The sequence below is a fragment of the Strigops habroptila genome, chromosome 13 (assembly GCF_004027225.2).
Source record: "Strigops habroptila isolate Jane chromosome 13, bStrHab1.2.pri, whole genome shotgun sequence".
In the NCBI taxonomy this organism is placed as follows: Eukaryota; Metazoa; Chordata; class Aves; order Psittaciformes; family Psittacidae; genus Strigops; species Strigops habroptila.
This window is the reverse complement of record NC_044289.2, coordinates 11,736,967-11,763,483: the sequence shown is the minus strand read 5'-3', so window position 1 is coordinate 11,763,483 and position 26,517 is coordinate 11,736,967. Positions and strand designations below refer to the sequence as shown.

At 55.0% G+C, this 26,517-nt stretch overlaps 2 protein-coding genes across 9 annotated transcripts in view; both read left to right on the top strand.

Annotated features, from left to right (window-relative positions):
- The first annotated feature begins 1,109 nt into the window (after positions 1–1,109).
- On the top strand, positions 1,110–15,877 carry LOC115615145 (sacsin-like). The gene is made up of 7 exons (XM_030502973.1): positions 1,110–1,162; positions 1,527–1,614; positions 1,786–1,888; positions 2,734–2,880; positions 3,246–4,572; positions 4,808–4,896; positions 5,548–15,877. The coding sequence occupies exons 1-7, from the start codon at positions 1,140–1,142 to the stop codon at positions 15,657–15,659; spliced, it is 11,889 nt and encodes a 3,962-aa protein (XP_030358833.1). The 5' UTR covers positions 1,110–1,139; the 3' UTR covers positions 15,660–15,877.
- Positions 15,878–17,319: 1,442 nt separating this feature from the next.
- Positions 17,320–26,517, top strand: part of LOC115615140 (centrosome-associated protein CEP250-like) — a 30,050-nt gene continuing 20,852 nt past the window's right edge. For 5 of the 8 annotated variants that reach the window (XR_003993960.1, XR_003993961.1, XM_030502955.1 and 2 more), the window contains exons 1-12: positions 17,320–17,554; positions 18,219–18,275; positions 18,947–19,026; positions 19,605–19,770; positions 20,489–20,595; positions 21,539–21,766; positions 22,367–22,463; positions 22,944–23,042; positions 24,034–24,195; positions 24,495–24,673; positions 25,010–25,192; positions 26,228–26,372. Coding sequence is in view for 6 of the 8 variants with exons in the window: in XM_030502955.1 (XP_030358815.1) it covers positions 17,438–17,554; positions 18,219–18,275; positions 18,947–19,026; positions 19,605–19,770; positions 20,489–20,595; positions 21,539–21,766; positions 22,367–22,463; positions 22,944–23,042; positions 24,034–24,195; positions 24,495–24,673; positions 25,010–25,192; positions 26,228–26,372 (1,620 nt within the window). In the remaining 2 variants the exon portion in view is untranslated. Of the gene's footprint in view, positions 17,555–18,218; positions 18,276–18,946; positions 19,027–19,604; positions 19,771–20,488; positions 20,596–21,538; positions 21,767–22,366; positions 22,464–22,943; positions 23,043–24,033; positions 24,196–24,494; positions 24,674–25,009; positions 25,193–26,227; positions 26,373–26,517 lie in introns of those variants that run through there. The other 3 variants (XM_030502959.1, XM_030502956.1, XM_030502960.1) reach the window with 3 other exon arrangements.

Genomic DNA, 26,517 nt, shown 5'->3' with positions numbered 1-26,517 from the left:
CTGTTCATGGGGACCCAGGTCCACCAGGCAGGGACATCCCTCTGAGAGGTGACCTGCTTGAAGGAGTCAGGTGGGCTCATGGTTACCTTTTGACCAGGGCCATGGGGAGCTGGAAGAGAGCAGCTAAGCCTTCCCTTTCACCAATCCCACCACAGCCCTTCAACCCATGGCCACGTCTCCTCCATCCCACAGCAATCCCATCCCACAGACATGATCCAGATTTGTCCCCTCCCAGCTATGTCCTACCTGTACCCATCACCCCATATACATGCTCCACTTCCTCCCTACCCCATTTCCATGTCTCCATGTTCTCCCCACTCCACTGCCATGTCCTCCATGCCCCCACCATATAGCCACATGTCAGTGTGTCCCTGACCTATAGCAATTCCAACTATGTCCCCACACGCCATGGTGATGTGCCCCTGCTCACAGCGATTCCACCCCATAGCTATATCCCATGTAACTCCATCACCCCATAACTGTACACCCATGGGTCCCACCGCGTTGCCATGGCCCCATGGCCACCTGCCCCATAGCCTTATCCCCATGGTCTTGTGGGGCCCACATACCCCAGTGGACCCCATCCCACCACTATGGTCTTGCATGCCCTGAATCATATTCCTATGGCTCTTGCCCCATAACCATGCCCTCAAAGCCCTTCCTCATGGCATGGCTCCATGGCCCCAGTCCCATAGCCATGCTCCCACAGTACTCTGTGCAGTAGACATATTCCCATGAACCTCTGACCCACTGCCATACCCCAGTGGCCCCATCCCTATAGCCATATTCCCATGCCCCCACTGCCCCATTACCATGGTCCCCAACCCACAGCCATACCCCATCACCCAATGGCCCCCACTCTATAGTCACATTCCCATTGCAATAGCCTGATGGTCCTTGCCCCATAGCCGTATCCCCATGTATCCCACACCATTGCCAAATCCCCACGGCCCCACAGCCATATTCCTATATTCCTGCCCTGCACACACACTGTATCCTCCCGTCCCCCTGTGTCCCGGCCCCTCCCCTGCTGCAATTTTGGGATTAAAAAACCCGGAAAGGAGAGGCGGGTGCTGCGGAGAAACGAAACTGCCGCGGCTGCAGGCGAAGGGACCGCCCCCCCCCCGGCAGTGCCTGTCATGGCCATGGAGCAGCCGAACGCGTGAGCGCGACCAGCGGGACACTGGGGGGCAATGGGGGACATGGGGGATGGCTGGAGGGCTCCGGGGGTCCCTGGGGGCTGTCGGTGGGGTGGGAGGCTCAGGGGTAGGCAGGGAGACCCAAAGTGTTGCCGTGGGAAGTGGGGATTATGCAGGGCTGAAGAGAAGTTTCAGCTGCTGGAGCATCCCAGGAAGAGATGGGGGCTTGGGGAGGTGTGGGGGGCATCCTTGGAGGTGGTTGTTTCAGTGAGTCCGGCGAGGAGATAGGGCCCTTGACACCCCCAAAGAAGGGGACATCCTGGGGATCCAAGGTGGACATGGGGGTCCTGGTTACCCACGGAGCCCCTCATTCTCTCTGCTTTGCAGGGAGGCATTCTGCCAGCGGGCACCCATCTTCCTTGACTACCTGCAGAGCATCCTGCAGAAGTACCCCGATGGGGGGCAGATCCTCAAGGTGAGACCCCCCTCAAGGTGGAACCCACCGCTCTTGAGCCCAGAGGGTTGCAGGGCACAGGGTGGTCCTTGTCCAGCCCCTGGACCTTGCTGGGAGAGCGGGTCGGTGCTTTACTCTGGAGGCTGCGAGGGCTCAGGTGTCCGGGCACTGATCCCTGAATCCCAAATCCAGGAGCTGGTGCAGAACGCTGACGATGCCGGCGCTAAGGAGGTCGTGTTCGTGTCTGATGAGCGGGAGTTCAACATCACCACAGGAGGGCTGGAGGGCACCCAGGGTGAGAGGCACTACGGGCACTGGGAGGGACTGGACAAAGGGCAGGGGCGGCACTGGGAAGGACTGGGGGAATATGGGTGAAGTGCAATCAGAGTGGACTGGGAGAACTGGAAGCAGTGAGGTGTTCTGGGGTGTGCTGGGGGCACTGAGGCTACTGGGAGGACTCAGTACAGAAAGAACTGGGGGGGACTTTTTAGCGCCTGGAGGGGGGACTGAGATTGTGGGGACACTGAGTGTGGGTCGCAATTCCCCCTACGCACTCTCGTGAGACCTCACTTGGAGTACTGTGTACAGTTCTGGTGTCCTCAACATAAAAAGGACATGGAGCTGTTGGAGCAAGTCCAGAGGAGGTCACGAGGATGATAAGAGGGCTGGAGCACCTCCCGTATGAAGACAGGCTGAGAGAGTTGGGGCTGTTCAGCCTGGAGAAGAGAAGCTGCGTGGAGACCTCATAGCAGCCTTCCAGTATCTGAAGGGGGTCTATAAGGATGCTGGGGAGGGACTCTTCCTTAGGCACTGTAGTGGTAGGACAAGGGGTAATGGCTTCAAACTCATACGGGAAGTTTAGATTAGATATAAGGAAGAAGCTCTTTACAGTGAGGGTGGTGAAGCACCGGAATGGGTTGCCCAGGGAGGTTGTGGATGCTCCATCCCTGGTGGTGTTCAAGGCCAGGTTGGACAGAACCTTGGGCCACATGGTTTAGTGTGAGGTGTCCCTGCCCATGGCAGGAGGGTTGGAACTAGGTGATCGTAAGGTCCTTTCCAACCCAAACCATTCTATGATTCTATGATTCTATAACTCTACATGTCCCAAGTGTCCCCTAACCCATGGTCCTGACGCCCCAGGCCCAGCTCTCCTGGCTTACAATGATGCCCTGATGTCGCCACGGGACTGGGCAGGGATCCTGAGCCCAGGGGTGTCACACAAGCGGAAGGACCCCAGCACCGTGGGGCGGTTTGGCCTGGGCTTCACCTCCGTCTACCACCTCACCGGTGAGTGGCACTGGAGGCTTCAACTGGAACTGAACTGGGGATATGGGTTGTACTGGAGGCATTGAACTAACTGTGGGTGATGGGGGGTCACTGGGGCTGTGTGAAATGGGGGGCTGTGTCTGAAGTGAGGACTCTTGAAGCACCGGGATGCTGGGGGGAGGCTGGGTGGCGATGGAGAGCAGGGCTGCAGGGGCAAACTGCGGGAGGCTTGATGAACTGGGTTTAAGCTTCAGCTCATGGGAGGCACTGTGGGGTTGAAGTTGAGGGTAGCGGGTGGGCACTTGGGACATCCACGGGTTGGGATAATCTGAGGAGGCGGTGGTGTCCATGCCATCCCTAAGGCCTCATGGTTCCCATGTCTCCAGACCTCCCAGGTGTGCTGAGCCCCCCGTCCCTGGGGGTGCTGGACCCCGAATGCCGGGTGCTGCCAGGTGCCGGCGCCCGCTGGGATGTCTCTGCAGCCCAGGACCTTCCTGGCCTGTTCGAGCCCTTCTGGGGTGGGCTGGAAGCTGTGGGACAGCACCGTGGCTCTCCCCAGGGCACCCTCTTCCGCTTCCCCCTCCGCCGGCAGCCCTCGGGAATCGCTGCAGGAGTCTCCCATCCCGAGCGCATCCATAACCTCCTCCAGACCTTCCTCACTGAGGCCCCTCTTGCCCTCCTCTTCCTCCGCCACGTCCGCCGCGTGACCCTGCGCCATGTGGCCCCTGATGGGGTCCAGACACTCATGGGGACCCTTGTGGCATCCCCTCAGCCTCTCCCTGTCCCAGGGCCATCAGGTGATGAAGGGCTGAGCCTGGCGTGGTGCCTGGTGGCCCTGCATGGGGATGGAGTGGGGGACAGGAGCGAGTGGCTGGTGGCCACGGGCAGGGCCACGGAGGGTCCGGCCGTGGCACTGGGGGCAAAGCTGGGGTGCTGCCCCGAGCTGAGCCTGGCGCACCCCCTTCATGGGCCCTGCCAAGGGCGGCTATGCTGCTTCCTACCCCTGCCAGCCACCGATGAGACCGCCACAGGGCTGCCCGTCCATGCCAGTGCCCCCTTCACCCTCTCCGACGATCGCCGCCACCTCCGCTGGCCCGAGGAGGGTGAGGAGGGTGAGGAAGATGCCCGCTGGAACACCCTGCTGCTGCTTGGCCTCCTGCCACGGGTCTACAGCCACATGGCTGCCGTGGCCGTGGCCCTGCCCGGCACCGACGCCTACAGCATGTGGCCAGACCCCGAGCGCACGCCCGGCTGTGGCCGTACCCGCAGCCTGGTGACTCACGTCTGCCGGGGGCTGGCGGCCGCCCGCACCCTGGTGCCAGCCGCAGCGGGGCCCGCGGGGCGGCTGCGGGCTGCAGAGGCCGTGCTGCTGCCTGTGGCTGCGGGGGACGCACAGCGCGTGGTCCGGACCTTGCTGGTGGCAGCTGGGGAGCCCGTGGTTGAGGTCCCGGCCCATGTCAGGAGGGCTCTGGCGCTGGGGATGGCACAGGGCATGCGGGAGGCCACGGCGGGACACGTGCGGGAGGTGCTGCGGAGCCACGGCGCTGTGGGCATCCCGGATGCGGATCGGCTGGCCCTGCTGCGCTACGTGGCCGGGGACGGGTGCCACGCTGAGCTGCGGGGTCTTCCCCTCCTGCCTCGTGCCGATGGGACCTTCACGGCCTTTGGAACAGCATCAGACATTGTCTATGTGGACACGTGCGACTGTCCCAGGTTAGTCCGTGGCCCCAGGCAGCCCCTTTCACTGCGGGAGTGGGCACACAAGCTGGTTGCCCAGGGCACAGCTCCCACTCTTGAGCTGAAAGAGGGGCCACAGTCGAACCTGGACATTTGGGCACCTCACTGCCCTCCTCTCCCACATCACCAAGCGGGAGCTGAGCCAGGGCCAGGAGGCTGCCTGTGCCCCGTTACCCCTCTAGTCCCCCAGCACCTCTGTTTGTCTCCACAGGGAGCTCCTGCCCAGCCTGGCTGGGTCCTTCCTGCCCTCAGACCTGGAGCCAGGCTTGGACAGCCTCCTGCGAGGCATTGCCAAGGCGGGTAAGAGTTGGGGAGTCCCTGTACTGCCTTTGGGTCCCCTGATCTCCCTCTAAACCCTATACCCCTAGGCACCCTTGTACAGCCTGGGACTCCTCTGCAGCCCAAGTATCTCCCTGTACCACAGTGATGCTCCCTATACACACCTGAGGTCCCTGATCCCCTACCTGAGACTACTTCCTGGGCTTTTCCCAGCATTCCATTCAGCAGCACTGTAGATCCCAAATGTCACTGTTCATCCAGGTTGCGGTGCATTGCCTGAGCGCAGGGCCACCTCTCCTACCTGCATTTCCCTGTATCTCTGGGTACCCTGCCGTCCTTGCTGTTCTTCCCACACTCCCCCATCCTCTCTGTGCTCCTTTGGATCCTGGGTCTCTCTGTATTCCCCAGCCAAGGACCTCTGTGCCTTCAAATACCGGTCCCTCTTACACCTCTTTCCCTCTCAGATCTTCTCTATTGCCACCAGACTGGGGTTCCACTGTTCCTCCTATTCAGGGCATCCATTATCCCTCCAGAGCCCAGGTCCTCCTATCACCAGTATAGCCCCCCCCCATCCCCTGCAGATCTCAGGTTCTTTCCCCCACATCCTGGGTCCCCTCTTCCAGGTCCCTGGTCCCACATGCTCCTCACCCAGCCTCTGCCTCCTGCACACAGGTCTCTTCCCCAACCTGGTTCTGCTGGACCCAGCCGTGACTGCCCAGACCCTGCGCTTGGCTCTGCCCCTTGCCTGGACTTCCCAGTCTTCAACCCCAGTGACCTGGTACCCAGCCCAAGGCCCCCCCCAGCCCCCAGCCTCCTGGTTCCCAGCACTGTGGCAATTCCTGGCCCACCACATGGAAGACCTGGGCCCTGTGGAGGGGCTCCCTCTCATCGCCCTCTCCCCACTGGATGTCCCCAGCATCCGTTTGGCTCCGTTGATTCCCCAGTCCAGTCTTATCTTCCAGGCATGGGAGGACCAGCGCCTGCCGCTTGCTGTGGGCTCTGTGCTGGAGGTCCTGGGCTGCTCAGTGGTGCCTCCAGGCACATGGCACCGCTACCTGTCCCACTATGTCTTACCTCCATCCCCACTCAATGCCCTGCGGGCGCTGGGCAGGCAGGGGGCTGCAGTTGTGGCCTCCCGCCTGGCCTCGCTGCCTGCTGCGGATGTGGACACCCTCCGGCTCTACCTGGCAGACATCCCATCCCTGACAAAGCAGGACAGGGACACACTGGCTGCTCTGCCCCTCTTCACCCCACTGCCCTGCTTGGCCACTCCGCAGCCCACGAAGCTGGTACCGGCTGGTGACACCCTGGCAATGGAGCCAGAGTTGAGGCTGCCCAGAGATGTGGTGCTGCCAGAGGCTGTGTTGCAGTGCCGAGACGAAGCTGACCGTCGGCTCCTGGAGAGGCTCCAAAAGCCCCTCACCAGTGTAGTCCAAGTGATGCTGAAGGCCATCAGAGCTGTGGCCATAGGTGCTTATGCAGGGCGGGCAGCTGAGACACAGGCTCTGCTGCTCTGGGTGCTGCGGAACGGAGACATCCTCTTTGCACAGAGCGCCCTGCTCCAGCAGGCTTGCAGCAAGCTGGCTTTCCTGGAGACCCCCAATGGCCCTGCGTGTCCTCAAGACCTCTACGACCCCTGCGAGAGCACCTTGCAGGCACTGCTGGGCCCCGAGTGCTTTCCTCCAGCCGCCTTCTGCAGCCCGCCTGTCCTCCGTGCCTTGAGAACCCTGGGCTTGCGGCACGGTGAGGGGTGCCTGCTGCCTTCCGACATCCTAAAGGCTGCAGCACACATGAGGCAGGGTGACGAGGCGGCTCTAGACAGAGCTCAGGCATTGATCAAGGTCTGCAACCACCCCAAGGCACTGTCCGGCTTCAGCACTGTGCAGCTGTGGCAGCTCCAGGCCCTACCGTGGGTGCCTCGTTCCAAGTGCACTGGAAAGCCTGGGCAGCCCTTCCTGTCCCCCAAGGAGCTGCGGTCCACCCAGTACCAGCCCCTGGTGGGGCTTGCCATGCCTCTGACTGATGCTTTTGGGCCAGAGGCAGAGAAGAAGCTGGGGCTGAGCCAGACTCCACCGCCAGAGAGAGTGTGGGAGCAGCTGAGGAAGCTGGCAGGGTGCAGGGACATGGGTGAGGTAGGTGCCGCGCTGCGGCCTGTCTACCAGCACATGCAGGAAAACCTAAAGATCTTTGGGACTGCCCCGGACGATGCTGTGGTGTGGACTGGAGCTGGGTTTGTCCGGCCCCGTGATGCCGTGCTGGGCTATCCTGAGGAGCTGGAGCTGGGGACGCTGGTGCCCCGGGTCCCCCCTGACTTCCTGCCCTACAGCTGCCTCTTTAGGGCTTGGGGCGTGGAGATGAGGGTAAGTGAGGAGAGAGCAGTCGCAGCTCTGCACTGCCTTGGGCAGGACATAGACACACGCAGCTCCAGAGCTGGCACTGCAGCAGAGTTGCAGGTGGTTGTAGCTGTCTTGCAGTGGCTTAAAAGTCGGGGGCACCGGGGCGAGGGCATGGTGCCAGTTCCTGTGAGGATCCTGGAGGGGTCGGGCTTTGCCCTCCGTCCGGCTGCCACTACTGTGTACCTGGATATGGAGCTGGATGCAGAGGAGGATGTTCAGGAGGTGGTGCATGAGGCAGTGCCATCCAGTATAGCCACATTCCTTGGCACGGAGCTGCTCAGTACACGGGTGCTGGGGCCAGAGCCATTCACTGCCTGTGGCCCCTCAGAATCCATCACCTTACGGCTCCGCAACATCCTCCGGGAGTACGGTGAGGAAACCGACCTCTTCACAGAGATGGTGCAGAATGCAGAGGATGCTGGAGCTACTGTGTGCCGCTTCCTCCTGGACTTGCGATGCTGCAGAAAGGCCACCTCTGGGTTGCTAGATCCCGGCATGGTTGCTTGCCATGGCCCAGCCCTCTGGGCCTACAACAATGCCCTGTTCACAGAGGATGACCTCCGTAACATCACACGGGTTGGGGCTGCTACAAAGGAGGGCCAGGCAGGCCAGATCGGGCGCTTTGGGCTGGGCTTCTGCTCTGTCTATCGTGTCACAGATGTGCCGGCAGTGCTGAGTGGGGAAACACTGCTCATCTTTGATCCCAATGGCACCCATCTGGGCAAGCACATCCCCAGGGCTGGCTGCCCTGGCATCCGTCTGGACTTCTCCAGCCGACCACGCATCCTCCGTGCTTTTGCTGAGCAGTTCTGGCCCTACCATGGTATCTTTGGGTGCCGCCTGCCTAAGCCAGGACCCTTTCCAGGGAGCCTTTTCCGCCTGCCTTTTCGCACTGAGGAGGAAGCTGTGACATCACAGATTTGCTCAGAGGCCTTTGGTAAAGAGCGCATCCAGTCCCTTGGCACCAGCTTCCTTGGCTCTAACCGGCTCCTGCTGCTCTTCCTGCGGAGGGTGAGGGAGATGTCCCTGGAGATGCTGCCAGACACGGCCACCTCTGCAGAGGATACTATGCCCCTGGCCACGCTGCGGCGAAAAGAGATCCGAGACTTGGGCACCCCTGAGGACGCCCCAAGCTGGGCAGCCATTGAACAGCTCACAGCCTGCGAGGAAGCATCCAAGACCATGTGGCACTACCTAGTTTTGGTGTGTCATGGTGATGGGGAGGTGCTGGAACTGTTTCGCAAGAATACACAGGCAGGGCACCCTCCTCCACCTCCCATGGCTGGTGTGGCCCTTCCCCTTGCCCCTACTGCAGATGGCAAGTGGGTGCCACGTCTGGGTGCCGAGGAGGGGCAAGTCTTTTGCCACCTTCCCATGCCAGTCACCTCAGGGCTGCCAATCCATGTGCATGGGTCCTTCAGCATCCTCTCAAACCGCAAGGGGCTGTGGGACACAGGAGAGCGAGGTGAATGGAATCGGATGCTGCTCCGCAATGCCGTGCCCATTGCCTGGCTCCAGGCACTGAACCACCTCCGCTCCATGCATGAGGCAGGTGAGTTGGAGAACTATGAATATCACATCTTCTGGCCGGACGCTAACACTGCCCATTACCCCTTTACAGAGGCTGTGACTGGTTTCTACCAAGCTGTGGCATCCAGGAATGGCCTCAGGCTCTTTTCTGATGGCCGCTCATGGTGCTCACTGCAGGACGCTCGCTTCCTGCACCAAGCTGTGGTCAGACACCCCGAGCTGGGTGCTGTAGCGAAGCGTGTCTTTGCTGCGACCCTGCCCCATCCCCTGTTAGCTGTGGCCTTGCCAGAGGAGGTGCAGAGGGGCCTTGGGAAGGCGGTGAATGCTGGCATCTACGACTGGCCCCGCTTTTACTGTGAGCTTGTGCTTCCCAATTTGAAAGACCTCTCTGTTGCTGACCGGGACCCTCTGCTTCTCCATGCACTGGATATGTTCCATCATGATGTCAACAAAGTGCTGCAGACTGTGCCCTGCATTCCTGCCACCCCTCATGGCCACCTGCAGCTCATCAATTGCCTGGTGCATCCCAGAGGCCGCACTGCCTCTTTATATGACCCTAGGGATGGGCGCTTCCCCACTGGGGATGCTTTCCTTTCCCCAGAAAGACTAAATCAACTGGAGAGGCTGGGCATGGTTAAGGACAAAATGACCCTGCCAGAGCTGCTGGAACGGGCAAAGACAGTGAAACTTATCTGGACTGAGGACCATGCCAAAGGCTACCAGAGGGCTGCCTGCATCCTTGAGCTGCTTCAGGACGCAGTGGAGGAGAGGGTGAACAACACCATGCAGGCAGCTTTCCAGTCTGTGCCCTTCCTCCCCGGTACACTGCCCACTGGTGAACATGTGCTGTTGCCAGCTGGCCAGCTCTACCATCACCTCCAAGCCCCACTAGTGGGACTCATCCAACCTACCTTTGCTCCTAACATGCTGGGGAAAAATTTCAGCCTCCCCAAGGAAGTTGAATCCTTCTTGGGACTGAACCGGCAGCTACCAGCAGCTATGGTCCTTGAGCAGCTGCAGGCACTGAGCTGCAGCTCCAATGCTCTCCCTTTGAAGAACCTGCAGGACAGCACCCATTGCTGCTACAAGTACCTGCACACACTGCTCCAGAAAGATCACTCCACCTGGGGTGAGGTGGCTTCTGCAGTGGCCCAAGAGAAGCCCTTCATCTTGGTGGGCTCCCACTTTGTGCCAGTCATGGCTGTGGCTGAGAAACTGTCATTTGAGGCTGCCCCATATCTTTACCAGCTTCCAGAGCAGTACCAGCCCTACAAGCAACTCTGGGAGTGTGTGGGGCTGCGTCACACATTCACCTGGGATGATTATGCCCGAGTCCTCTGCACCCTGGCAGAGATGCACGCTGGAGAGCCCCTGCCTCCCACGGAGCTGGCTCTGGCCTTGCGGCTGGTGTCTGTTGGCTTGATGTCAGATAACAAAGAGCCAGATGCCTACCAGACCCAAAGACTCTTTCTACCTGACCAGGAGGGCATTTTGCGTCCACAGGACAAGCTCCACTTCAATGATATGCCATGGATGCCAGTGGACAGAGATGTCCTGCTGTGCCATGAACAGCTATCCCGAGCCACAGCCCAGCGCTGCAATGTGCCTACCACACGCCTCCGAGCACTGGAGAAAAGCCAACTACTCATCGCAGGCCTGAGCCCCTGGGCACAGCCATTTGGTGCCCGCGAAGACTTGCCTACAAGGCTGAAGAACATCTTGGGTGAGTATCCAGCTTCTGGTCATGATATTGTGAAAGAGTTGATCCAGAATGCAGACGATGCTGGTGCAAGGCTTGTGCACTTTGTGTGGGACCGGCGGCAGCACCCAGCGGATGCCACTTTCAGTGAAAAATGGAGGTTGCTGCAGGGCCCTGCTCTCTGCATCTACAATGACAGCCCCTTCCAGCAGCAGGACATTGAAGGCATTCAGCTTCTGGGGGTGGGTGGCAAGCAAGGCCAGCAGAATGTCACAGGCAAATATGGCCTTGGCTTCAACACTGTCTATCACTTTACTGACTGCCCAGCCTTCCTTACTGGAGACAGTGCCCTGTGTGTCTTCGATCCCCATCTTTGCTACGTGCCCACAGCCACAACTGAGAGTCCTGGTGGGATGTTCGCTGTCACCCCTGAATTCAAGAGGAGCTTTCCAGATATTTATGGCACCTTCTTACCCTCTCTCTTCAACCTGAACCAGGGTGTCCTTTTCCGCCTGCCCCTCCGCACTGCAACTGGGGCTATCTTCTCCAGGGTGTCTGGAACAGTCGTGCGGGACCAAGACATCATGGCCATGGAGACAGTACTGGCTGAGGAAGGTGAGGACTTGGTGCTTTTCCTCCGGCATGTCCGCACTGTGGTCTTCTCTGAGATCCCTCCAGACGGGGATCAATTGTTGGAGAGGCTGCGAGTGGACACAAAGCTGACAGATGGTGATGCAGAGCTGAGACGGGCTTATCAAGCAAGACTGAGCCAAGACATAGATGGGAACAGCCCCACCTCTGTCTCCTATATGATGACAGTCAAAACCAGCAAGTCCAGGACCAGCACTGTGTGGAGAGTGATCTCCCAGATCGGGGTGCAGGAGGGGGCTGAGGAATCTCCGGTGCCTGGACGGCTGCCCTATGGGGCTGTGGCTGCCTGCCTGAAGCCATCGGTCTTGCACAAATTCACGGGCAAAGCTTTCTGCACCCTCCCACTGCCACTGACCACAGGGCTGCCTGTACACATCAATGCCAACTTCTCTGTGGATGCAGCCAGACGCATTCTCCGCCAGGACTCAAGCAGCACAGAGGCAGCCTGGAATGGCTTCTTGCTCCGGCGCTTGGTGGCTCCGCTATACTGTGCCTTTCTCACCAGGCAGTGGAAAGCCCTGGGGCCTGAAGGACTCCAGTACGAGTCCCTGAAGGTCTGCCAGCAGCATCTGGCCTTCCATTACCTCCAGTTCTTCCCTGTTGTAAAAGAGGTGTTACCCACCTTTCAGGACCTGGTGAGGAACGTCTATAGGCACCTGAGTCATGCACGTCTGGTGCCTGTGTACCACATTGAGACTGTTAGCAAGCTACCTGACAGCCCGGTGACAGTGACCTGGGCATCTCCAGGTGGTGGGAATGTGCTAACAGAGCCATACTTCCTCCAGACAATGCTTAAGCCAGCTCTCCAGGAGGTGCTGCAGCGGCTGAACATGAACCTGGTGCCACCATTCATCCACCTGAAGCAGATTTATCAGGAGTTCATTGAAGCCCATGTGGAAGCTGTTGCCTTCCGGGAAGCCTCTCTACGGCACTTCCTCAAGGCCCTGGCACTCCCCGTGCCCTGCATGCTGGCTGAGACACCCCTCAGAACCCCAAAGAGCTGCACCATCCTGCTGACACACTGCCTGGAGACCCCGAATGTGGACAGGGCAGAACTGGAAGGCCTGCCCTTGCTGGCCACACAAGATGGCTGCCTGAATGCCCTCAGCACCCACCACCCAGTCTTCCACAGCTCTTTTGCCCACCTCTTCCCCCTCCAGTGCCACCGCTTTGCCGACGAGTTAATTTCTGGCTTGATCCCGTCTTGCTTTGTGAAGGAGCTTGACTTCCCAGAGGCCACACCATTCATCCAGGAGGCACTGGCTCACCTGAATTGGACCACAGAGGGGAATAAGTGGCTCACGGAGCTGTGGAAGTTTTTCAGTACTGTGGTCTGCACAGTGGCCCAAGAGAAGTCGGAGGCAAAGATGCAGTCACTCATGAATCATCTCCAGGATGTGGCAGTGCTGCCTGTTCAGGGGAATAAGCCAGACTCGAAGCACCTACTGCCACTATCCTCCCTCCCCAATGTTCTTTTTGAGTGTGAGACAGATGTGGCCAAGGTGCTGCACAAACTGGGCATTCCTGTGCTCCGGCAGCTGCTGCTGCCTACTGCATTTGCCTACAGCTGTCTGAAAAAAAGGACACTGTCAGCCGGAGAGCCCAGGGCTGTGGTCTCACAGCTGGCAGACACCAGAGCTCATCTCCACTGGAGAGACTTAAAAGAGAAGGATGTGACTGTCCTGCTGTACTCTGTGCAGGGAAAACTGGATTTGGTGGCACTGCAGCAGCTCAAGCTCCTGCCTCTCTTCCAGAAGTATAATGGGGACTACGTATCCGTGGCACCCTACCGCAAGGTGCTGCTGCTCAACAGCCAATTCCCAAAACTGCCCCAGGGTGTCGAAGCCCTGTATAACGTGGAGAAGGACATGTTGCTGCTCACAGCAGACAAGATCCACCAACTGCTGGCCAAGGATTTGCAGTGGGAGGTCACAGACGACAAGCAGCTCTTCAAGACTGTGGTGTTGCCCCGGCTGCCCCAGCTCACAGCACAAGAGCTAATGGAAGCTCTGCGCTTGTTCTTTGAGCTGAAACACATCTGTGATGCTGAGTTGGAGAACGCTGTTGTGGCAGCTTTTCAGACTGTGGCCTTTATCCCTGATGAACAAGGTGTGCTGCACCTGGCCTCCTACTTCTATGTCAACAGAAAGTCCTTCAGCACTCTGCGGCTCCAACACCGCTTTGTGCCCAAGTCTTTCTTCAAGGAGCTAGGTTGCAACGAGCAAGATGCTGAGAATTTTCTGCTTCAGGTAGGTGTTCACACCAGCCTCTCTGTGGAGGATTTTGTGGCACTGGCCTTGGAGATAGAACAAGAAGCCACTCAGGCTGGGTGCCATGCTGAAGACCTGCTGGTGCGACAGCAGGCGATGCTCAACAAGCTTAATACCCTGTTGGACAATCCCAAAGGAAAAACCCCAGATAGTTTCCTGGAGCAGATTGCCTCAATCCACTTCCTGCCTCCACCGGACATCCCCCCAAACTTGATGAACCTCCACCCCCCCTTTGCAGCCCGCAGTAAGCCTGTGGCCCTGAAGGGCAGTGTTTACCATTGCCAAGATGTGGCTGAGCTCCTGTGGACATCAGCCACTATCCTGCCAGAGTCCTTGGCACTCAAGAAGGATCTCCTGGAGGCCATGGGAGTCCTTGTAGAGATACCCACTGCCCTGGTGGTGGCCAACCTGGAGCAGATGTGCAGGGTAGCCTGCCAGACGCCACAGCAGGTGAACACACGGGCCAACGTGCTCCAGAAGGTGTACAACTTCTTGCAGACCCATCTGGAAGAGGTGGACGCAGGGCACCTCACTGAGCTGCCTGTGGTGCTGACCAAGTCAGGGGACATGGCCATGCCAAGGCAAGTAGTGACATCACTCCCGGACGAGGCTTACTTTTATCCCTATCTCCTCACACCTGACCCCCACATAAGTGTCTATGGAGACCTCCTGCAACACCTTGGGGTGGTCCTGCTCCCCACACTGACTCATTACAGCCGTGTCCTGGCCCAAATCCACCAGGAGAGCCATGCCAGTGGGACCCTCAATACCGTCCAGAAGAAGGCAGTCCTGCTGGCCACACGCCACTTCTTCCAGCTGCTGCGGGAGGCAGTGGAGCCCCCTGATTTCTCCAGTGTGTCTGAGCTGTACTTGCTGAGCACTGCTGACTGCCTAGAGCCATCCCACAGGCTATACTTCAATGACTGCGTGTCCTCAAATACCTCTAAGGTCTTGGAGAAGACCTTTGTGTTTATGGCTGACTTGCCGGGGATTGGGGTCAATGCCTGGTGGCTGCTGCAAATGCTACCACAGCGCCTGCAGCCACGGGCACTCTCAGAGGTGACAGAGCAGCAGCTGGAGAGCAGTCTGAGGCCATGCTACTACGGTTCTCAGTGCCCTGGGCAGAGGTGGCTGCAGACCCTCCTGGTGTCACCATGGTTTAGGATGGGGCTGGAGTCCCTGCTCCAGTGGCAGAGCCACAGGGCTATGAGAAGAATGGAAGGGGATAGTGGCTTTGCATTGGAGCAGCTGAAAGTGCAGTGCTGCGAGGACATCCGCACCGTGCTGGTGCACCGTGGTGTGAAAGTAGAGGGCACCTCCCAGCCACGGGTTGTCCATGTGTGCCTGGCTGGTGGTGCCCAGCGGCTCCTCTATATCCGGCATGCAGAGCTGGTGTTGGACCGGCACCAGCTGAGGGTCCTGGAGACACTAGCGCAGGAAATCAATACGATCCTGGGTGGACAGCTGGAAGCACACGCCTTGTCAGTGCTGCGTGAAATGCTGGTCTGCCAGGAGCCACGGGATGTGGCCCTTGTTCTGGAGGAGAATGATGTGGCACTGGTGGGTGCTGCACCGGAGCCAGAGGAGGTCATGGCACCAGTGCTGGAGAAGAGGCTGCAGGAGGAGGCTGTGGCAAGGGGGAAGCCACGGAAGGATTGCCGCAGGCTGATGCCAGAGGTGAAGGGCAATGCAGGTCACAGCATGGCAACCTTACAGAGTGCTACCAAGCAGCCAAAGGTGTTACTGAGTGCTGCCCAGCACCACTGCTGGGAACAGGAAGGCCATGTCTCCTGGTTGTGCCATGGGGAAGCCATGGCCCTGACTCCATCCATCCCAGAAGCCCAGCGGTGGCTGCGGCAGGCCGAGAGTGACCTTCAGGCAGCCCGTAATGACACCAGGTGCTCGTGCTACAACTGGGTCCTTTTCAAGGTGCACCAGGCCCTGGAGAAGGCACTGGTGGCTGCTGTACTTTGCCATGGTAAAGCCTTTGAGGCCCCAACAGGGCTGGTGGGGCTGGCCCAGTGGCTGGAGGTGGCAGAGCCAAAGTTGAGTGGCCTGGCAGAGGAGGTGGAGTGGTTGCATGGCTATGGGGCGGATGGCAAAGCCACACAGTACCCGAGTTGCCATCCCTTCCCCATCACACCCACTGAGGCCTTCCACAGTGTGGATGAGGAGGAGGTACTGAAGCGGGTGCAAGGAGTGCTGGGGAGGCTGCAGGAACACGTGGGCAGCATGTGAGGATGTCCCCATGGAGGAGGCGTTACCAGCTGGGACACGGGACCACCACGGGCCTGTTATGGCCTCACCACAAATTAAGAGCTATGGCTTACAAGTTATGAAACCTTATGATTTAGTGGTGAATAAGTGAATTTGTGTAATAGACTAGTCTGTCATGTTTGTTTGTGGCATTTCTTCATGAGCTCATGAAATAAAGCTTAACCGACAGAGTACCTTGTCCCGTCAGTGTGACATTTTCTTGCCCATAACAGTTTTTCTCTCACTGCTTGCAGTCTGGCCACTTCCTGCTGCAAACCAGGGAGGAAAAGAGTCAGTAATTCCATCTACGTATGTTTGGTTCTTGTACCAGACTGGAACTCCTGCGCCAATGGCAGACAAGGGCTGAAGTTTGAGCTTCTCATAGCAAGTTTCAGCTGCTCCACTGGTTTCCCTGAGCAATGGGCCTGCCCTGCTTTCACTGCGCTCCCACCCTTCAAGTCCTGGTGTCCCCACGTCCCCCCAGCCGACACTGGTGTCGGGGCTGTTCCCTCCTGCTGCTTCTCTCCCAGGCTCCTTGGGCAGCGTGTTCTGTCCCCAGTGTTCTCCAGGGCCGGTAACGGTCTCTGCGCAGCACTTATCGGAGCAAACCGCTGCCGGAATGTTGCCTGTTTGAAAGGGAACTCTGGAAACACACTCCAAGTCTGCTCAGAGAGGAGACACTGTTTATTCTGCGCAGGGTGCTCGGTGGTGTATTTCCACAAATGGAGCACACCCCGTGCCGGATTCTTCATTAGATTTATCCACAGAAGTTATTAGGTAGTACAGTGATTGGTCAGCATTTTACACTCATTGGCTCTTACCTTCTCTGTTTAAAGACACAATATGGATTTATTTTACTGCACATGGTCTGTGAGTAAGGGTCTCTGTGGGCAGGGGTCTCTTATCTCAAGGGGGTGTCATTTTTAGTATTATCATGAAGGCAATCCACTCCAGGACACCTTTAAAGTTAGTTTCATTGTCAACTTCTTGCTAATGAGATACAGGTCTGAGTGTGTTACTCTCCTGCTCTGGGGCCTTTTGGCCTTTGCTAGAGCACCTCCCACACAAAGACAGGCTGAGAAAATTGGGGCTGTTCAGCCTAGAGAAGAGAAACTGTGTGGAGACCCCAGAGCAGCTTTCAGTATCTGAAGGGAGCCTACAAGAGTGCCGGAGAGCAACTCTTCATCAGGGACTGTAGTGACAAAACAAGGGGGAATGGGTTAAAACTTAAACAGGGGATATTTAGGTTAGATATAAGGAAGAAGTTCTTCCCTGTGAGGGTGCTGAGGCGCTGGCACAGGGTGCCCAGGGAAGCTGTGGCTGCCCCATTCCTGGCAGTGGTCAAGACCAGGTTGGACACAGGGGCTTGGAGCAACCTGCTCTAGTGGAAGGTGCCCCTGCCCGTGGCAGGGGGTTGGGGCTGGATGAGCTTTAAGGTCCCTTCAACCCAAACCAGTCTCGGATTCTATGAAAACTCGACAGTTCTAAACCTTGACAGATATTTACATAGTTTCTTCTGCGGTAAATTCCGCTCTTCCTGGTGCAAAACCAGCACCAGGAGTGCGCTCTCCGCGGCGGCAGCACCGCAGCAGCCCCGGCGGGCAGCGGGAGCCGCTCTGCCCGCCCCGGCAGGTGCCGCGCCGCAGCGCGGGACAGGCCGCGCGGCAGGGCGCGGGGCCGCTGCGGGGCCGGTCAGGCGGCGGGCGGGCGCCGCAGCGGGGCGGAGTCGCGCAGGCGGCGGGCGCGGGCCCGAGCGGGTCATGGCGGCGGAGTCCGGGGTGGAGGAGTGGGGTCGGGAGACCCTGTGGCGCCGGCTGCGGAGCTCGGAGGAGGCGCAGCGCCGGCAAGAGGTGCTGGTGCGGCAGCTGCAGGGCAAGGTGAGCAGCGGGGCCGGGGGGAGCTGCGCGGGGACGGGCCGCAGGGCGCGGGCGGCGAACGCAGGGCCCCCCCCCCCCGGCGCAGCCGCGGGCGGGACGGCGCCGAGCCCGGAGCTCGGGGGAGACCCCGGGTACAGCCCTGCTCCGCGCGGCCCGGCCCGCCCTGCCGCTGCCGCCTCCCCCAGCCTCTGCTGGGTCTTTGCCGTACTCGAATAAAGATGCCGGCCTCGCAAACGCCTTCGTGTGGCCTCGCTGTCCCCGCGGGAGCAGTCGAGGCTGCAGGGGGTGGCTTTGAGTGGCCCCGGGCCCGCGCGGGGCGCGGGAGTGCTGGCGGCGAGGAGGCGGCCGGAGCCGGGCGGAGGTCGGGCCGTGCCTATTTGGGGTACGTGGTGGCCGTAGGGCAGGCATGGCTAAGTCAGCCTCATCGTTCCCCTTGCCATTGCTGTCTTAGGGTGAGCAACAAGCACTATGTGGTAAAGAAACCCTGTCTCAATGTCTTTACTATGAGATAAAGTGAAGCATCCCTATATCATGACTTGTTGACTATCCATAGCACTGTGAAATGTGCTGTGCTTGGGTTGTAAAGACTTAAGAGAAAAGCTACTACAGGAGGAGCTGACTTACAAGCTGAATTTACTCACCTTCATTCCATGTATCCATCCAGGTACTCAAGTACCGGACTTGGTGTCGAGAGTTGGAGCAGCAGCTGGAAGCAGGAGGGGTGAGTGTGCAACTAAGGATAGTGTATGTATCCAACTAAAGATAGTGTATGTAGCATTTGTTAAGGCAGATAAAAAGCCCCCCAAAGCAATGACAGGGGAAAACAAGATTGTGCTACCTGAGGGTTTGAAGAAGTGCTCTAAGTTTGCCCATTGGTGTTTTGTCCAGTTGATATTCTTAGAGCAAGCAGTAGTCTCAGAAATGCCAGTCCAGAAAACCCTGTCAAGAAGGATTTTAGTTTTAGGCTACACTGCCTGTTACATTCATTCTCTCTCTGTCTCTGAAAAAGAATTGGTTGAAGCGTAGCATTTTGGAAGGCGAGAGTGCTGGCGTTCAACATACAGAGCTGGCTCTGTGCTTGCTTTCTGCTTCACAGCTAAAGTAAACCTGAGAGATGAAGGGTAGGAGAGTATTCCCAGGCTCCAAGTCTTAAGTGAGCACTCAAGGTCATGAGCTGAGGTTACCTAGCTGGAGAGTGCAACCGTGGGAGACTGAGGAGAGCTACTCACTGAGTAACTCCCTTCCTCTCTATAGTCATGGCACTGTTATGCCTGGAAGAAGCCACGAGCTCCTGGGGTACCAAACAAATGGAGAGGAAAGCGATGGATGCTAACAGTAGTGAAGGGAATACAAGAATTTAACTAAACATTTAACACTTCCTTTCTTCCGAAGGGATCCCTTCCAGGCAGGTGCGAAGAAGACGACCAGAGCCTGGAGAAAGCACTGCTTCAGCTGGAAGAGGAGCATCAAAGGTAAAAGGAAGAAGTGTTCCCTCGTACTTGGTATCCTGAATGCTCCTGGAAGTGAGGGAAAACCTACCTATCAGTGCTGCCTGGTCTCCCCAAGGGAAGCAGGTGGGGAAGCCGCTTTGAAGGGAGACAGGTCCTCAATCTGTTTCTGTGGTGCATTTGTAGCATTGTGTGCTGAATGGCTCTGTTTTGAGCAGGGGGGTTATTCTGGGTGACCTCTAAAGGTCCTAAATTCCAGCCTAAATTATTCTGTGATTCAGTAAGTGACAATGCTAGAGAAAGGTGATGCATCCAGCAACCAGACAGCACAAAGGGGAGGCAAGACATTAAGTGCTGGCATCATCAAAGTTGAAGAGGAAAAGGGGAAAGTGAAATTATAGATGGAAATCTACAACTATGAAGACTCAAAGCAATGAGAAGCAAATTAGTTTGCCATCACAGAGAGCTCTTAGTTAATCCTAGGAAGCACTTTTACTTCCTCTGTTTGAAAACAAAGTCGGTGTTGAGGGGGTTGGAAATTTATGGCGATGCTGCTTGTGGGTAGCAGTGTTCAGTGACCTCGTTGTTTCTCCCTTTCCAAGGCGTGAGAATCTGGCAGAAGTGAATGCTTTCCTGCGGGAGCACCTCGATAAAGCGAATGAGATTAATTCAGCCCTCAAAGAAGATGTTGGAAAACTGATGGCAGATTGGATGAGGGCGCGGGAGGAGCTGGAATTGAAGGAGAGTGAATGGCGCAGTGAACGTGAGGTAGAGTCAGGTTACGGGAATGTCAGACGTGATGCCAGGGTGGAATGGGAATGCATTTTATTGCTGGCAGAGAGAACTTGCTGTGTGAAAGCTGTGGCTACACTAAGGATGTATTGGTGTTGACAAGCAGAAGACGGGTGTGAGATGGAGAAGTCTGAGGACATTGTGGTGATGGAAGATGCCCACCTGCTGTGACTATACTGCTTGCTCTTGAAGGAAAACACTGTTGCTGGGCACTGTAGGGCAGTCACACAGGAATACTCTTCTTTTTAATAGTTCCTAAATCTCTGTCTACAGCAGTGGAGACCAGAGAGGTCTGTGTGTTTTCAAAGTCAGAATAGCCAACAGAAAAAACAGAACAGTCCTCCCTTACCCATAGCCTGTTGTAAGTAAATCTGGCAGTGCTCTTGGAGGGACTTATTTCTGTCTTCCTCCACCAAGACCGTAGACACCTCTGCAAGGCGAGATGAAGAATCAAGATCAGTTTGCTTTGCTGGTAGCCACTCCTGCAGGAGAAGCATGGATGTTCCCTTCTTTGAAGTCAGGTCACAGGTCTACTGAGGGTCCTTACGTGGTGCCTGTTCAGTCCTTGATGCCCCAGTTGCAAGAGTTACTAAAGGAGACCTGGTGAAAATGGTTGTACCCTCTTCTATCTGAAAGACTTGTACAGTAGCAGTGAAGGCTAAACTGGCATTTCGTCTTGTCTCTGCATGTTTAGCTTTATGACAACTACGTAAGGGGTGAACATAACCGTCTACTCAACCTGTGGCGTGAGGTGGTGACCTTCCGCCGGCACTTCCTGGAGATGAAGACTGCCACTGACCGGTGAGTGGAAGCTGAGGCTGGAATTCTTGCAGGAAAAAAGCAGCTTCTCTTTACACCTGCTTTTTGAGCCTCCGTGTTATGTTACTTGCAGCTAAAGATATGATTTCTCCTTTGGTAGTCTGATTGACTATGCTTTAGGCTATTTTCAGAATCATTTTGTTTGATGCTGGTTTTCAGATAAAACTGGAGGGCTCGGGCTATAAGCAGTGCAGAGGCACTGATTCAATTTATTTTGTTTTCTTGTTCTTTGGCTCTCTGGGGTTCCTTTCTCACCGTTGCCTTCTACACAAACAAAACCAGTGTAACTGTAATAGTACATTCTTGTGGTCTCAGCATGCAATTTCAAACTCTGGGTTACTGTCAGACATTTATCTTATTGGATTACAAGCCTTCCTTAATGTGTAGAGTATGCCTGACCCACTGGTTAATTTTTGTGTTATTTGTACTTTTTTTATTACAACATTTTAGGCTTGTTCTTACACCACCTTCCTGAAATGTTTGTTGTGTGGATGTCATCATGAGCCTCTTAGCCATCCAAGTGTTGATGCTAATAGGTTGCTTAAGGCTGATCACCTAGGTGTAAAAGCTGGGGGCCTTGGTAAAATTCCTTATATCTATTAATGATAGTTGGAGTTTGTTAATAAGATAGAGCGGGAGCAACAATTAGTAAGAGTAATTAGAGGTCCTTGAAGCCTTCTGGCTGTGCCATACACTGCTTCTTACCTCTGAGGAGAAAAGAGACTCATTTCTCAGCTATTCGGTAGTCATTGCTCAACTGTCAAGATGTGTCCTGATCCCAGATTGTCAGATGAATGATTTGTCCTCAACAAAGATGTCCTGTTTCCTGCTAGCTTTTACTGTTGCACAATTATGTGTTTCCAGAAGTGAGTCAGCTGATAAAGATGATGATGTGAACCTTAGCTTGCTCTCTATTCTTCTTCAGAGATCTGTCAGAGCTGAAGGCAGAGCAGATGAGACTTTCTGGAGCTATACTTCTAAACTGCTCCCATCTAAACCGTGGCGTACAGCTCCGGGAGTCCATCACTCTGGGTAGACCTGTCCTGAAGGATCAGGCACAGCAGCAAGCAGGACAGAAAATAAACCAGAAGAGTCAGGAAGAGATGTGTGTACAAGTTAAGGGGGACTTGGAGAAGAAGGAGCTTCAGGACAGGTAACGGTGTTTTCAACTTTGCTGTTGCCAGCATTATCTTTTGTGGCTGCTTCTTGGATTCATACATGAGTTGTGTTCACATTTAAAACACAGCCATTCGGCACAGCCTTATTTCTGTCCCTAGTCAAACTATTGCCTTCAACAGAAAGGATAGAAAAAAAATGTCTGGCTGACAGAAGCAGCTCCTCTGAGTAGGACAAGACTGGGAAAGGGATTGCATATTACAATGTTTTTGCTCTTAACTGATTCTTGGTGAGAAATTGAGAAATTTACTCTCGTGTAAAGAGAGCGCTGTCTCTTGTACAGCCCTTTGCTACCCAGGGCTCTGCTAAGGGAGTTGGGAGGAATTTGCCCAGGGTCATCATAAGCCGTGTAGCACCTCTGTGCTCAGTCTTGCAAGGAGCTGTCAGTACAGAAGGCCTTTGGGGCCAGAAGTGCCGTTTTGCAACCTCCAGCATGTTGACCTGTAGAGATGAATGCTGCCTTTGTGGTGTTTTCTGGCTTGAACTTTCTCCCCTATGCTTCTGGGAGCTGCTTAGCTCTTTAACAGGTGATGGTGGGCAATGCTTTTGGAATGGCACATGGACCTTCTCTTCTCAGGGTGGTGGAGCTCTCAGCCTTGCTTGTACTTTCTCAGAAGGAAAACGAGGAGAAGGAGAAGACCATGAAAACACTGAACAACACTGTGGAGTTTCTAGTATGTTTTACCTCTATCTGGGAGATAGCCCAGTGTTTGCTCTTTAGCCTTAGCAAGGAGGTGTGGCTTCCTCAAGAGAAGGAGTGGCAAAGATGCTGGCTGTGTGGGAACATCAGGAACATTGCCCAAATACTCCTTGTGTCATGGCACATGTGGAGTCAGGTGCAGGCAGTGGCAGGGGAGCTGCACACAAGGCAGGTGTCTTCCTCAGGGAGGTGCCAGCAGTGCTATTCTGTCTGCAATTTATATCTCTGGGGATCGAAGCTCCTTGGAACTGACAGCTTCATAGCAGTCTGTAAGAACTAGCTGCTGGGCTTTCTCTTCTTAGTTTTAGCAAAGAAGAAATTGAATAGATGTGGGAAGGACTATATTGGAATTGCTAGGCTGAGGCTTGTCAGCGTGACAATGCTACGGAGGATGGGAATGCTACAGAGAGGAGCAGCTCTTCCCTGCCCACCCTTTCCTTAATTCTGTTCTCAGGAAGCAAGTCGGTTAGAGAAAGAATATGAAGCTTCATTGATTAAAAGTGCCGAAGAAGAGAATCTTTCCCTCCAGAAGCTGATTAAAGCTATAACTGAGGTAGGTACAGAGTTGGGACCACATCCCTGTAACTTTGATTTGAAAGCACTTGAGGAAGGCAACAGACTAGCCCAGGGACTAGATATCTGTGTTGTATACTGTCTGTGTTAACTGCTACTGACTGTTTCATTTTTGTACCGCTTTTCTGACATAAAACCTGTTTATAACTTCCAAGCTGGCTTCCTGTGACAACACTTCAGGCTGCGTTGGCTAGAAGTTTCAGCACCTTTGCCTTCACCGTCCTGCTGAAGTCTCTCTTGGACTGTGCTTTCTGAGTTGGCTACTTGACATCTGTATTCCAGTTTTGCTTGGATGCTTCCCTCACCTTCCTTGAGCAATGCTTCTTGTTCCTCAGACTTTTATAAAAGGTCACTGACTCAATCGATGCACTGGCCAACTCTGCTCCTTCACACTACATTCATTGACCATTATTATCTCCCCAGAATTGCAACTGATCTAACTTAGTCCTAAACTTCACTGTTTGGAGTGAAGTTTAATGTCAGATCTCTTACACAGCCTCTCACAAAGTCAGTTTGTCCCCCTTATGTAGTTGTATTTATCCTCTTGTGCTACTGCTCCGAGTAATTCTAAACATTAGCTTTTCCACTGCTGTTTTCCAGTATTCATCAGCTTCCTTCTTCCCTGGGCAGCATTAATGTTTCCTTTCCTTGCTATTTCCAGTGTTGATCTAGTGCTTGTGTATGTGGCTCTAAGAAACTGAAGGAAACCAAAATCATTCTTGAAAGCATCAAGAAACTGGGTGTTCAGGCAGCCTCCAGCCACTTCACACTTGTCTCTTCTTGTTTATAGTTGCTGTATTCAGAAATCCCTGGAGTACTTGTAGCCGTAGAGACAAAACTTCTTTGTGGACTGAGGGAATGAGAGAACTGAGTTTTTAATGACTCTGTGGTGAAGTGGGGGGGAAAAGGAGAACTAGGTAAAGAAAAGCAAATAGAATGAAAAAGAATAACAGCTTGATTTGGGCTTTCAGGTGGTGTTAGATGACAATGACAGCATGGTCAGCATTACCTCTGCTGACAGTTCCCTTCATGTCGAGTCTAGCAACATCCTCTCTTCTCTGAGCTTCACTGATGCAGAGCATGCCTTTGTGTTGGTGCAGGAAGCACTGGCAAGGAGGCGAGGGGCAACACAGGTGAGAATTTCTGCTTGTCTTCACCACTGGTCACAGGCTCAGCTGCTAATGCCTCAGCTTGAAATCTTTCCTCCGCTTAGCCGGTTTAGCTGGTTTCTTTCAAGCCTTCCCACTCTTGGTGCTGTACTGTCTTGCCAGTCTCACCAGCTCTGTGCTCTACTGCTTTTCTCTCCTTGATCTTCAACCCTTGTCATAGATTTTGCCTTCAGGTGAGGCTTGCTTCTTCTCTCATCTGTCTGGAGCCATCTTCCCTGCTCCTTATTACTTGTCTGTGCTCTTTCCCTGCCCATCCCTTGCAGGCCCTAAAAGAAGAGCTTTCTGCCAGGCAGGACGCTATCAATGACCTGCTGCACCAGCACAGACAGCAGGAAGGGAAGTGCAGGAGGCTGCAGCAAAGGCTTGAGCAACTGGAGGAGGAACACAAGACGTCCAGCAGCCACCAGCAGCACCTCCAGTCTCAGGTAGAAGCACTCAGAAGGTGAGTGTTTCCTCCTTCTCCTGTGTTCTAGAGGCAATTTGCTTCCACTTCTGGGCATTCATGGGTGTTATGGGCAAAGAACTTGCCTGCCCTACCGTGTGTATGCCTCCCTGTTGACGTGCTGCTTCTCTGAGTTCTTGTTCTTTGGGTGCCCTTTCCTAGCCACTGAATGAAGGCAAAAGCCTGCCTTCCTTTCTCTTTCCCTCTTCAGTTACCTTGTGAGGGGAAGAGCAAGTTCCTCCTTACTGTGCTCCCTACAATTCCATCCTGCAACGATGAAAATGGGATCTGTGACTCTTCAGGCTGCTTCATTCTAACTGAGCCTTGTCTCTGCAGTGACTGTGCAAACCTTGAGAAAACCAGGGAAGAGCTACAGCGACAGCTTGAAGTAACAGAGCAAGAAGCCTCACGTCTGCGTCAGAGTAACACTGAACTGCAGCTGAAGGAAGATTCAGCCCAGGGGGAAAAGGTGGAGCAGCAGCAGGCACTGGAGAGAGCACATCGTGACCAGGAGCTCCTGTGAGTGTTAAAGCTTTCTCTGGGCAGGGGTGGGCGCTGCTGGGCTTTAGGAGGCCCACCATAAAGATGATAAATTTTGCATGCTCATCATTTGTAGCATAGAAGTGTGAAGGGAGCACATGGGCAGGTCTGGCTGCCTCCTGACACACAGCACAGCTGCCTCCTGACACACAGCACAGCTGCCTCCTGACACACAGCACAGCTGCCTCCTGACACACAGCACAGCTGCCTCCTCTTACTTCCTTTATGACCCTTAAAAAAATCATTCCAAACCTGACCAGGGTAGTTGGTGACAGGCACAAGTGGAGACAAGAGAGGTTCATACTGGATTTAAGGAGAACAAAAAATTGAACCATGAAGGCAGTCGTGCAGCAGAACAGGTTGCTTAGAGAGGTTGTGCAGATTCCATCCCTGGAAATTTGGAAGACCAAACTGGATAGAACCTGAGCAACCTGGACTGATGCCATAGCTGACCACAGCTGTCTTGAGTTCAAGCTTGGGCTAGAGGCCTCCTGGGGTCCCCACCAGCCTGAATCATCCTGTGACCCTTTGATTATTGGATTGGAAATTCACACACACCGCTTCCCCAAATAGATTCCGGACTCTTTCATCATTTCTGAGTAATTGTGGGAATACAAATCTGACTTAAAACGTCTGTCTCGCCCAAAGACAGCCTTTCCAAAGTCAGACTTCTTTCCAGAGAAGAACTTTGCAAAGTCTTGTAGCCAATACCTCAAAAAGGAGAGCAAGAACTAACAGGCAGGAAGCTGTTAAGCTGAGCATATCTGAACTTTCTGGAAACGTCCTGTGATTTCTGGAAGTTTGTTTTACTTTGTCAATGGCAAATGTTTCACCTCCATCAGTGACAAAGAGCGATGTAGCTCTAGTCAGGAAATTCCAGCATTCTTTAGGTGTACGCAGAAAGTTGTTAGAAGTCATTCAAACTGCCATGCGTTGGGCACAGTATGTATCTTGGTTTTGGAAATGAGAATGTATTTTACATTAAAAACTTGTTTGTCTTTCCCCTTCTCATAGGCAGAAGGACTTAGCTGCACTTGAAGGAAAAAATTCAGTGTTACAGAGTGAGTTGTTAATTGCGAGAGAGACACTGGAGGAATTGCACCTTCAGAGGGATCTGCTGAAGCAGGAGAAACATGAGCTTACCATGGCACTGGAGAAGGTATAATCACCTTATTCCTAGGTAGCACTTGTGGGAGAGGGAGGTGTGATAGCAAGACCATCACAGGTGCTGTTTCTGGCAGTAGAAGACAGGGAAAATGTTGTTCTCCCCTTTGGAAAATGGTGATCACACCATACAGGCTCTC